General features: G+C 41.6%; 1 protein-coding gene across 1 annotated transcript in view; it reads left to right on the forward strand.

Annotated features, from left to right (window-relative positions):
* Positions 1-12634, forward strand: part of cdh23 (cadherin-related 23) — a 149414-nt gene that overhangs the window by 135160 nt on the left and 1620 nt on the right. Inside the window, exons 42-68 of the mRNA XM_027277516.1 lie at positions 240-449; positions 974-1081; positions 1609-1726; positions 2114-2239; positions 2327-2530; positions 2672-3130; positions 3239-3355; positions 3468-3692; positions 3927-4096; positions 4520-4657; positions 4901-5020; positions 5568-5745; positions 5959-6170; positions 6984-7178; positions 7268-7381; positions 7481-7610; positions 7916-8179; positions 8258-8419; positions 9808-10064; positions 10183-10280; positions 10464-10584; positions 10677-10756; positions 10932-10972; positions 11143-11203; positions 11691-11820; positions 12030-12149; positions 12483-12593. Of these exons, the coding sequence (XP_027133317.1) occupies positions 240-449; positions 974-1081; positions 1609-1726; positions 2114-2239; positions 2327-2530; positions 2672-3130; positions 3239-3355; positions 3468-3692; positions 3927-4096; positions 4520-4657; positions 4901-5020; positions 5568-5745; positions 5959-6170; positions 6984-7178; positions 7268-7381; positions 7481-7610; positions 7916-8179; positions 8258-8419; positions 9808-10064; positions 10183-10280; positions 10464-10584; positions 10677-10756; positions 10932-10972; positions 11143-11203; positions 11691-11820; positions 12030-12149; positions 12483-12593 (4269 nt within the window). The remainder of the gene's footprint in view (positions 1-239; positions 450-973; positions 1082-1608; positions 1727-2113; positions 2240-2326; positions 2531-2671; positions 3131-3238; positions 3356-3467; positions 3693-3926; positions 4097-4519; positions 4658-4900; positions 5021-5567; positions 5746-5958; positions 6171-6983; positions 7179-7267; positions 7382-7480; positions 7611-7915; positions 8180-8257; positions 8420-9807; positions 10065-10182; positions 10281-10463; positions 10585-10676; positions 10757-10931; positions 10973-11142; positions 11204-11690; positions 11821-12029; positions 12150-12482; positions 12594-12634) is intronic.

The raw sequence follows: 12634 nt of genomic DNA on the forward strand, positions 1-12634 counted from the left end.
CACAAGCACACACACGCAAATTCTCGCCATATCCTCTTGAACAACAATGATCTTGCGAGTTTCACTTCTGTAATGTAATTTGCCTTGCACAGACAATAACCACATAGCATATACCATAACCATAGACAAAACAAGTCTTTTTGGCATTTATTAGACAATTAGACAAACAGACAACCTAAATACAAATTACTGTAAAAAGGCTTGAGGTGGAAGTTTTATTTTTGTCTTCTTTTCTTCAGGTGGTGGTGGGGGTCCAAGTCCGAGACATCAATGACAATGACCCAGTCCTCCTGAACCTTCCTTACAACACCAGTGTGAGCGAGGGCGCGTCCATACACACTTCTGTGGCCAGAGTCCAAGCACGAGATGCTGACAGTGGGCCTAATGCACTGCTTACCTACAACATCACTGCTGGCAACCAGGGTGGAGCTTTCTATATTAATGACACGGTGAGATAAAGAGATGGTGTGAAGTAACCAAACCAATCTTGTCTTTGCGGATCTGCAAATGTTTCATTTTTGAATGCAAGTGTACTCCAGGACCTGTTGACATTACTGTTGGGTATGGTTACTGATTCAATAGAGCTTCAGGTCCAATAGTGATGGTAGGTGAAAATCTAGACTTACTTATGTGGTAAAGGTGGAGCAGCTGTGGAGCAGTGATAAAAGAGAAGCATGAAAATGAAAGTTCAGCTCCCAGATTTGTTAACATATTATGCTGTCAGTTTAACCTGACTTGGCACAGGTGTTCCTGCTACCTTTCATCTACAGTCTTAATGCTTGTACAACCTTGATACAGATCAGCCTCATACGCATTTGTGGATTTGCAGCATAAATATATTTCCAAGGATACAAATACTGCATGTCTTTTAGAGAAGGGAGACTGTAAAAGTAACAGGGTTTACACAAGTTATATGTAATAATTGAGAATGACACACATGACTTACTTACCTCTTCCTCACTGTATCTGTCAGACAGGTGTGGTGCAGGTGAACAGACCACTGGACAGAGAGCGAGTGGATGAGTACAGACTCACCATCACTGTCAAAGACAACCCAGAGAACCCCCGCATTGCTCGCAGGGTAATTTCACACTCCTGCATACAGCACATATGCTACAAGTGTCACACGTTTCTATATTGTCAGTTTCACAGAGACCACTGAAACAGTCATGAATCACCGTTATAAAACCTTGTACCCTTTAAAGATTTTGAGTTTTTTTTTTAAGAACAGACACTTTTTATGCAGGCCTTTGCTAATTTAGGCTGATAACTTGTCTTGCATTTAAGCACTACTGGATTTTTTGGCTGAGTGGTATGCACAGGCTACTGTCCTGTGATTAAGAATCTAATGCACACTATTTGCTTACAATTGGCATATGTCTGAACTACTCCTCTAAAGATACTAATGTGGCATGCCTTAAATGTTACCTCTGTGGGTAAGGTGTGAAACTGTTCTAACCCAGAGCTGCAGAGAAACCACCACTGCAATGTGAAATGCAACTGCAAAACATGTTTTTCTGACTTCATAGCAATTGGAGTGCCTTTTATAACACATATTCCTTTGCTCATATAAATAAACATCCACCTTCTTCTGTCCCGCACCACCAGGATTCAGATCTTTTGGTGATCACCATTCTGGATGAAAATGACAACAGGCCTATATTCACCAGGACCAGCTATAGGGCTGAGATCACAGAAAACTCTGCAGCAGGTAGCACATATGCTGGTGTGTCTTTCTCTTTTCCTTTAAGTGGGGACAATCTGTAACTGCAGCACAGGAGATCATGTCTCGAAATACTGTCTGTAACGTTGTCTCTCCCACTTCCTGACTTTGTTTACATGTGGCTTAGACTTGAAAGGTTAGAGGTGAGAAACACTGACAACTTTGAATTTTCAAATCGATTTGTTTCCAGTGTGGATCAATCTGTAACCAAGGCCTCACAACTGCATGTTATTTGAATGCAGAATATAAGTCCCAGTTTATGATAGTTAGTGGTGGCAGCAACATTTTACCAGTGTCTCTTGGCCATTAATGCAGATAGAAAGCCAAACTTTGACTGCTATTAACTTACTTCTCCACCTGTATCTGTCTTCATCTCTGCCCATCTTTTAGGCAGTACTGTAACAGTGTTAAATGGGCCAGTTCTGGCTGAGGATAAAGACATAGGAACCAATTCTGTGGTGAAGTACCGTCTGCTAGGAACCAGGGTGGACCTCTTTACTGTGGATGCAAATACTGGTAACATTGCAACTCCTCAGCAAGTAAAAAGAAAGCGAAATTAAAGAACTGCAATGCAATTGTTAATGTCTCTGAATCTCCCTCCAGGGGTGATCTATGTGCGTCAGGGGGCAAGGTTGGACCGTGAGGCATTCCAGGAGCCTCGGGTAGAGCTGTTTCTAGTTGGGGAGGACATAGGAGGTTTAAACAGCAGCGTCCCCCTCACGGTTACCATCCTGGACCAGAATGACAATCCTCCTGTCTTCAGCCCATCCAGTTTCAGTGTTCGTCTCCCTGAGAACAGCCCCACTGGTATGTGGATTGGCTTGTGCCTAATGATCTTTGTATCTGAACAGGCTGGGAAGAATATGGCATATAATCCACACTGACCAGGTTTAAGTTGTCACTGGCTGAATAGTGTATTGATTCTTGTCTTTACTGTGTCTCTTCCAGGTGTGGTGGTGACTCAGCTGTCCGCTACCGACGCTGATTCAGGCTCTAATGGCTGGCTGACATATCGGATGGAAAGCGGCGCTCAGGACCGCTTTGTGGTCGACCCACAGTCTGGGGCCGTTCTGGTGGGCGACACCACCCTCGATAGAGAAGAGCGTGGGTCCTACCGCCTGGTTGTTATGGCCACCGATCGTGGCACCCCCCCTTTGTCTGGTACAGCCACCCTGACAGTCATCTTGGATGATGTAAATGACTCACGGCCCCGTTTTACAGAGCCTTTTACCATAATAAATGTCAATGAGTCCACACCGCCTGGTGTGGTTGTGGCCACACTGACTGCTGAGGACCCTGATCTGCATCCCCGGCTGGAGTATTACATCATCTCAGTGGAAGCAAAGGATGATGGGAACAACCCAGTGGATGGCCTGCAGGAGTCCTTTGGCATTGATTTACACACTGGTGAGACATGGAGCTCAGCTAAATTCAGTATCTTAATCTACAAAGGAGATAATACATTGCATCGAACATTTGGGAAAGTAATTAGATGTGTCTTTGGTGAACTTTCAGGTGCAGTGTTTGTACGCAACCCACTCAACAGAGAGCTGGTAGCTACTTTTGAGATCATTGTGTCTGTCCATGACAATGCCAGTGAAGTCATTGACAAGTCAACCAGCGTTCCCAATGGTAAGTCCATTTTCTAACATGAAATTGTCTTCAGTTTCATCTTTATTCAGTTTTCTATGTTTCTGATTTTCACTCTGTATCTCTCTCATCAATATGACTCTCTCCTCTATAGCAAAACTAACCATAAACGTGTTGGATGTAAATGACAATGCCCCTCGTTTCCGGCCCTTCGGAGTGTCCAACTTCACAGAGAAGATTTTAGAAGGCGCTCAACCAGGCACAACACTGCTATCAGTATCAGCTGTAGATCCAGATAAAGGTCCAAATGGCCAAGTCATCTACCAGCTGCTCCACCTGCCCCGAGGGGGATATGTTAGACTGGAGGACTCTTCCACTGGTATGAGCACAAGCATACTTCAACAAGCTGCTATAGGCTGCAAGTTAGAGCATTAACAGCAGTGAGAAAATGTTCAAATTCACTGTGACAGCACTGTAAATGTAAAAGCATTTAAGTCATTTCCAAAGTTTCTTATGTTTCATAAGTAATACAATGTGTGTATTGCCATGCCTTGTTTTATATAGATTTATAATAACTGTATTGGTCAGATAACTAACTATTACTGTTTTTCAGGTAAGATTGTCGCCAACAAGACAGTGGATTTCGAGCAGGTTCAGTGGCTGAATTTCACTATTCGGGCCCAGGACCATGGGACACCTCCCAGGATGGCTGAGCTGCCAGTTTATCTGCGCATAGTAGATGTGAATGACAACAACCCTGTCTTCCTACAACCCTCATATCAGGTACTGACCAAACAAATTGCACCCACCAAAGGATTTAGGGGTGATGTTAAAAAAGTGTATATTCATTTACTGTTTTTAAGTGGCTACTTTTCTACCTTGAAACTGATTTGGTGACACCTAGTTACTGGTCATAATAGCAGATGCAGTTTAATACTACATGCCCCAGAATTCTCGGGGTAGTAAAACAAACTATTGTCATTTAATAAAGAAGTCTGGCAAACATTGTCCTTTTCCATCAACCCTGATCTGATTTTATGCTGCACATGACATAAGTTGAATCAGTAGGAAATGTATGGTTTGCAGTATTTTTTAGGACACCCAATACTGCCAATATATAAATACAAGTGTTCTGTCTTAAGTAATATAGTCATTTTATCCTTGAAGGGTCCTGCAGCCAAAGTGTGTCTTTATCTGTGTTTTCAGGAGCCTGTGTTTGAGAACGTGAACCTGGACACCACCATAGTTCGTGTCAAGGCAACAGACGCTGACTCTGGCCTCTTTGCTGACATTGAATACAGCCTGGTAGATGGGGAAGGCAAGTTTGCCATCAAACCATCCACTGTAAGTTAACCTATACACTAGCATCAGCCCAATTAGCCATCACAACTCCACACACTGAACATCATCCTGCATGGAAATGAAAGTTTAAACAAAGCATACTGTGTGTGTGTGCTAAAGACAATCTAAATATTTGACCTCCATGCTCTCTTTCTGTCAAACACTCAAATAAATGTCTTGCTACAACTACCACTCCCAGTCAGCGGCTGTACTTCCTTCCTAATCATTTCCTCTCCTCTGCATCAGGGAGAGATCTATATCATCTCTCCTCTCGACAGAGAGACAAAGGATCACTACACTTTAACTGCTGTTGCCCGTGACAACCCTGGCGGCAGCTCCAACAACAGACGAGAAAACTCTGTCCAGGTAAAGATTACTGCTATGACACAACAATCAGTTGTTAATTAAACTTACAATATGTATCTAAATAGGAATCTACAGGTATTGGGTTAGCACATATAAACACCAAATACCATCTACAATTACGCAGTTACAGTTACTAAACCCATGTATGTACACGAGAAGCAGGTCTATTAAACCTAACCATGTACTTAGTTTAAATTCATGTGATTTGTAAGCTGTATGTGTTGCTGAAGTAGAATCCAGCATGTTTAGCATCTGCACAAATATTTCATCAGGATGTGAAAATGGAAAGAACCGTGAATTAGGACCCATCAATACTGGATATTTTAGGCCCACGGTAATATTAATATATAGAGAGTTAGGGAAAAAAGTAAACATAGCAAAATATAAACAAACATCCACTAAATTTAGTTTACCTTAATATGTGTTAAGGTAAAATATGCAGACGATAGTGGCCGTGCTGATATATTATGACCTAGATTTTGACCTTGTTTCAGGAGTGCTGTGTTTAAGACATCCTCATACCTAACTGTTTGTTGATATATGTCAGGTCCTGGTGACAGTTCTTGATATCAACGATTATCGGCCACACTTTACGGAGCGAGTGTTCAACACCAGCGTGTTTGAGAATGAGCCCAGTGGAACGTCTGTGATCACAGTGAGGGCCATTGACCTGGATGAAGGAGAAAATGGAGCGGTACTCTACAGCATGCTGGGACCCCATTCAGGTCTGAATATACTAATAAAACTCCCAGTAGGTCACCTAACTGATCTAGCTGAACTGTTTACTTCATTTAATAAAAATGTTATATATTTCTTAAAGTTGTCCAGTAAATATACTCCTTGTAGTTCTTATTTTTTATATATTTAGTGACACCGGGCTACATATGGTTCAGTATTCATATCTTTACATAGTCTCTGATCTCTCTCTGTCTTTTTAGATGCGTTTTACCTGGATCCAAACGCAGGGCTGGTGCGTTCTCGCCGTAAGCTTCTGTCTTCTGAACGTTTCAACCTGACTGTGGTGGCTACAGATCAGGGACGTCCTCCCCTGTGGGGCACTGCAGACCTGATCATTACAGTCATAGACGTCAATGACAACAGACCAGTGTTTGTCAGGCCTGCCAATGGAACCATCATTCACATCTCAGAGGTAGCTGCATTCACATGTCTCTATGTTCTTGTTGATACGTCTGTGTGGTTGTCTTCTTTTTTCCAAATTATCTTTTTTGTTTGAAACAGCTGACACAAAAGTAGGTATACACTGATCCACATTTAACTTTTTAACTTCATGTATCTGCCGTACAAAAAAAATCTAAATCACAATCTGTATAACATGTACCTTGTTATGAGGGACTCATTGGGACAAATTTGACACCAGTGAGTGCTGAAGCAGATACCCAATCAACTTCATTCAGGAGCCCGACACAAAGGAGCTTTAATAAATAGTTATAGTAATTGATTGACTTACTACCACAAGCCACAACAAAGAAACCTACAAAAACCACAAAGATCTAGTGATCAAGTTGCACAGCTGTTTAGTTCAGCACCAAATAACAGACAGACACAGTGATTTGCTGATAAACATAATGGGACATTACTAGAGAACCAGATATTAGGAGTTGGTGGAGAGCAAACCTTCATCAGATGGACACAAGCTTAACTGCAATGTGCTACATGTAAATGTAATGTGTAAAACAGCAACTGTTTGCCAACATGCTTGCTTTATTGAAGTGTTAATATGTCAGTGTTGTATGTACAGCTTTTTTTTTTGTTGACCCAAGTTTCCAAAAAAATCAGTTATCGCAGATTAAATGTAATTAATTATGCCTATTCTTATCCTGATGAATAAAAGATCCAGAAAGTACCAAAAACTGTTCCGAAATCTTTCTTTGTAGTTGACCTCTAATATCCAGTTTTAAAATTTCACAAAAGCACATACTGACCCGCTCTGCTCTCCATGTAGGAGCAGCCCCCAGGCCTGCCAGTGTATGAGGTACATGCAACAGACTCTGATGAGGGGGTGAACGGTGAGGTCCGCTATGGCTTCCTGCAGACTGGAGCAGGTAACAGAGACTGGGAAAACTTCAACATTGATGCCATGTCTGGAGTCATCATAACTACTGTGAAACTGGACCGAGAAAAACAGGCCCTCCTGAGCGTGAGTCAACTGTGTGTGTGCATCTGCAGTTAATGCATGTAAGTGCCTAGATATGTGTGTCTCTAACTCTCTGCAAACAACTCTCTCAGCTTATCATTGTGGCCCGTGACTTGGGCCAGCCAGTGCCTTATGAGACCACACAGCCTCTGCAGGTGGCACTGTTGGACATTGACGACAATGAACCTGTCTTCCTCAGACCACTGGTGAGTATGAAGCTCTCTAAATATGTCCTAATGTAGTTATCTGCACATAAGAACTGCTATTAAACTGTTTGTCTGTGTGTGTTTGTGCGCGGACCGCAGCATGGCAACTTGCCTTACCAGAAGCTGACAGTGCCTGAGCACTCCAGTCCCGGTACTGTGGTGGGGAACATAACCAGGGCTGTGGATGCAGATGAGGGCTCCAATGCCATAGTCTACTACTTCATTGCAGGTGATACAGTGTCCTACAGACACAGTGACAAGTCATGTCATGACATGCTGTTGATATTGATGTCAGTAATGTAATACAAAAAGTAAAGTCTTGAAGATCAAGACCAGAAGATAAGGAGATTTCAACATTTCTATTCATGCAGTTTGTCTTGTATCCTTTGTGTGGTCAGATCAAAGTGCTCTTGTTTAAAAGCCTAGGAATTATGAGGACATTTGTATAGATCCATCGGTCTTCCTTTTCTATTTGAAGCTAATTCCTAGTGCAGTAGATGACTGAACACACATCCTTTCTATCTCTTCCTGCAGCGGGAAACAGTGATGGAAACTTTGGCTTGAGTCTAGATGGAGAGCTGAAGGTGTATAAAGACCTAGACAGGGAGGAGATCCCGGTCTACTCCATCATCATCAAGGCTTCTAGCAACAAGAGCTGGACTCCTCCCAGGGGTCACAGGGCATTAAGACCCAAAACCCTGGACCTAGCCCATGACCCAAGCCTGCTAGAAGTCCGTATTGAACTGGAAGATATTAATGACCAGAAACCTCACTTCCTTAAAGCAGAGTACACTGCAGGTAACCTGCATCCTTTCATGAATGTATATGCTGGTCTATGAAGAACCATAACCTTCCCCCTTTGCGTCCTTGTTGCAGGAGTTGCAGCAAATGCCAAAGTGGGCTCAGAACTGATCAAGGTTGTGGCTGTTGATAATGACATCGGCAACAACAGTATAGTCAAATATTATATTGTTACAATCCGCTACTTCCAGTCACTGAGTAATGGCAGTGAGGACGTTGGCAGCATCTTCATCATCGGTGAGCTTCCTTATTTAAACCATTCTGAATGTTTCAAAATATTTATACACTATTAAAAGACAATACCTGTTTAGTTCAATATACTGCCCAGTATCTACCTATTACATGCGCAGCAGTGGCTTAGTTTGTAGGGATTTTGGCCTTGGAACCAGAGGGTGGCTGGTTCAAGTCCAGTATGGACCAAAGTATAGAAGGTGGACTGGTAGCTGGAGAAGTGCCAGTTCACATCTGTGGCAAGGTACAGAGCCCTGCCCATCATTCCACCATCTCTCCACATTTGCACATCTATGAGCTCTTTGTGTGTGCATGTATTTTCTACACATAGTTTGAAAATACAGTTTCTATTCTCTTTTACATGTGTTGTGTTTGAAATGGCAGACCTTTGGATTTCAGTCCTGGTTGATTTGGCAACACCTAGTTACTAGTGGTAACAGCAAAAATCTTCATTTAACAGCTCACTGTGGCTGCTTATTCTTGTTCCATTACTCCCTGTAGCATTTCAAACTGTTATCTAAAATGACAATTGTCTTGTTCTGTAGACTCATTTTTGATGAAGAATAGCAGGTCTGTGTCAACCTCACTGACAAACACATTTCATTTCCTGTTTCAACTTCATAATAAAAGTCAACTAAGTACAGCATGTTTGTCACCACAGACACCCAATTCTTAATACTGCCAATATAAATATTATAATACTTAACAGACATAATGAAAATGTTTGAGATTGACACTATTGTTGGATCCATCTAAACTAAACTTGCACAAGATTTATGAGAATAAGAATATTTTAGGAACATGAAATATGAAAAAGGAAGACTGTTATAGTCAGTAAATCCCATTAAAACTTCTGAAGCAATAACACTAAGTTTCTATAGATTCTGACTTGTTTTTGGTCAACAATGGAGCTCTATGACACAGTGGAATAAGATATATCAGGCTTTGGATACATCTAGATGTTAGTAGGATACATTTATTGTTGAGTTTGTTTTTTTCTTTGGATTTGTCAACACTAAAAAACAAAATCATCCGTTAATTTCATGAACAGTCATTGTTTATCGTTAAGAAAATGTTTATGAATCAGAATTGAAAGCACCTTGCTAAATGCAAAGATGAATTAAAAATATGTTTTCACGTTTACTTTTGACAGGACATTTGCATAGTGTTTAGTTCTCCCAGAGAGGGATGATTCCTTATCCCAGTGCCTACTTTCAGATTTCACCACAAGGTGTCAATTGGACATCTGGCAAGATATCTGAAAAAAAAAAACAGCATGATACTTTGCATAAAATTCAGTCGCATACATCTTTGAAAAAACTTGTTTTTCCATTAAGTTAATTCAAAGTCAAAAAATTTCTTAGAAACAATGTTCTATCCCATGATTTCCACAGGTGAGACAGATGGTATCATCCGAACATATGACCTCTTTACGGCCTTCAATCCAGGCTACTTTCAGCTAGAGATCTTGGCATCCGATTCTGCTGGACACAGTGCAACTGCAAATGTGAATATTTATATTCTACGAGATGACCAGAGGGTCAAGATCGTCTTCAATGAGATCCCAGATTTGGTCCGCAAAAACCAGGAAGAGTTCATCAACCTGCTGTCCAACATTACCGGAGCTATTGTCAACATAGATGATATACAGGTTTTTAATGGCAACGTTTTTTTTTTTATGTAACTTTAGTATTTTAGTTTTGTTTGTGTTATCATTTTTTTATATTATGTGTTACAAATATCTGGCCTTTTTGTCTCCTTGTATTCAGTTCCATGTGGACAAGAAGGGCCGGGTGAATTATGCTCAGACAGATATGCTCATCCACGTTGTCAACAATCAGACCAACACCATCTTAGATGTTGAAAGGTGTCCTTTCTTAATTAAATAAATCACTCCAAAGCTACATGGTAACTGTGCCATTCACATAGTGATGTGTAGTAAAGGCCTATGTGTCCTCTCACACTGGTTTATAGAAACCTCCCATATGTAAGCTCATGGACTGAGGGCTGAAATGAGTTTACCTGAGTCCTGGTGTTTCATGTTCTACAGGGTAATTCAGATGATTGATGAGAACAAGGAGCAGCTGAGAAACCTGTTCAGGACATACAACGTTGTGGACGTTCAGCCTGCTGTCAGTCAGAAACTCCCAGGCGACCTCACCTCACTACAGGTTTGCAAGGCCGGGACCTCCAGAAACCCAGACTGTTGCAGATCTTTTGTGTTTTGTTTCTTTTTAACTTTCTTTCTTTTCCTCTTTCACAGCTGGTCATCATTATCCTGGCCGTGCTACTGTGCTTGACGGGAGTTTCGTTTGTCGCAATGAACTGGCACTATCGCAGAGTGTAAGATTCCTTCAGCATTCTTTTAAAATAGGCAATTTTATATTGAAGTAGATTCATTTTGAATTTTGAGTGTACTGAGTCATTTGTCACATGACCATGTTTCCATGCTGTCAGTCTGAGCAGCGACATAAACATGTTTACCTTCTTATGACTTGCGTCTTTTGCTGTGTTGCAGACACGAGAGGAAACTTAAAGCTATTGTTGCAGGATCAACAGGTGAGAAGCAGCCTTGCTGGGGCAGAAGCAGCCTTGCTGGGGCAGTCCCACAAGCAGTTAATGTCAGGATGTGGTTTTTACCATGTTAATGTACAGTAAAACATGTCAGTTTACTGCAGCAAAGCTGTTTTTCTTCATCTGTCTTCTGTCATCTGTCTTCTACAATGTAGGCAACCAGGGTCTAATGGATATTCTGGACATGCCCAACACTAACAAGTACTCGTTTGAGGGGTGAGACATTAGCTTTCATTTCACACCCCTATCACAAGTTGCTTGACGAGAATTCACACTTAATATTTTCTTTCATAAAATTCACTCAGCACAATTTTTTGGTAGTTATGTGTTTTTCCTTTTAAAAATCAAGGTAATTAAGGTAAGGTTAAGGTAATAGTTTAGCATTTTAGGTCACCCCCCTAAGGTTGCCAGACAACAAGTAGAGACTCCAGGAAGTCACTAAGGTCATGTATCTTCCCATGAAACCACAATGCATCATTTTTACATTTCGGTTTCTGTAAGGATTAACCAAAGGAAATATAATATCTGTGGGCTTTGTATGTGTGGTTGATTTGTTTGATCTGTAATCTAACTGTAATCAGCATAATTGCTAAAATGTCACTCTATTCCTTTTAGGTAACCTAACATGCAAAAATAAATGCAGCTCATCATACTTGCTTTGCATTTTGTCATTGGTGATGTAATGTAATGTTTGCCTCTGCAGGGCTAATCCAGTGTGGCTGGACCCATTCTGTCGCAATCTGGAGCTCGCCACACAGGCTGACCACGAGGATGACCTGCCTGAGAACCTGAGTGAGATAACAGACCTGTGGAACAGCCCTGCGCGCACCCATGTCAGTACCAACATTTATCATTTATATTTCACAACAATACACAGGAGCTTAATAGATTATATTTTACTCCAGGCTTCAATGCTGAGATTAAATCCATCATTTTTAGGATTACACAAGTTTTATCTTTTACCAATACATTGCTCTCTAAGGCAACGCCATTTCACAGCTGACTATTTTTAAGTGATCGAGTGTGTGTGTCATCCCCACAGGGCACATTTGGTCGAGAGCCTCAAGCGAAGCCTGACGACGATCGTTACTTGAGAGCAGCCATTCAGGAGTATGACAATATTGCTAAACTGGGCCAGATAATGAGGGAGGGCCCTATCAAGGTAAGACAACAGATGTGTTGTTGTCCAGGGAGACCCACACAGATTAACACAATCTCAAAAGAGTCTTTGTCGTTGGTCATGTACTCTTTTTTTTCCATCATTCCTAAAACGAATTGGGAGACAAGGTCAGAGGATGGGACCTTAGACCCCCTCCAGTATGTTCTGAGAAGAAATACCCAAGGAGACCCAAGGACAAGAAGATTGGGGAGATGCAGAAATTTAAATCAAGGGCTAGACATTCCTGCTATGGATTCTCATTTATAATTACAGTGAGGGTGTGTACGGTGGATGGTGTTATAGACTCCTGTTTGATCCTAACTGCCGTCCTCTCAGGGTTCTCTGCTCAAGGTGGTCCTGGACGACTACCTGAGGCTGAAAAAGCTCTTTGCAGCTCGACTCGTCACAGTATCTACCAGCCAGGGAGATCACTCGTCAGTCACTGAGGTGGGCTCGAGAAAAACTGATGCTCTGTCTGCGCCTGCTCC

The sequence above is a fragment of the Larimichthys crocea genome, chromosome III, assembly GCF_000972845.2.
Source record: "Larimichthys crocea isolate SSNF chromosome III, L_crocea_2.0, whole genome shotgun sequence".
Classification (NCBI taxonomy): Eukaryota; Metazoa; Chordata; class Actinopteri; family Sciaenidae; genus Larimichthys; species Larimichthys crocea.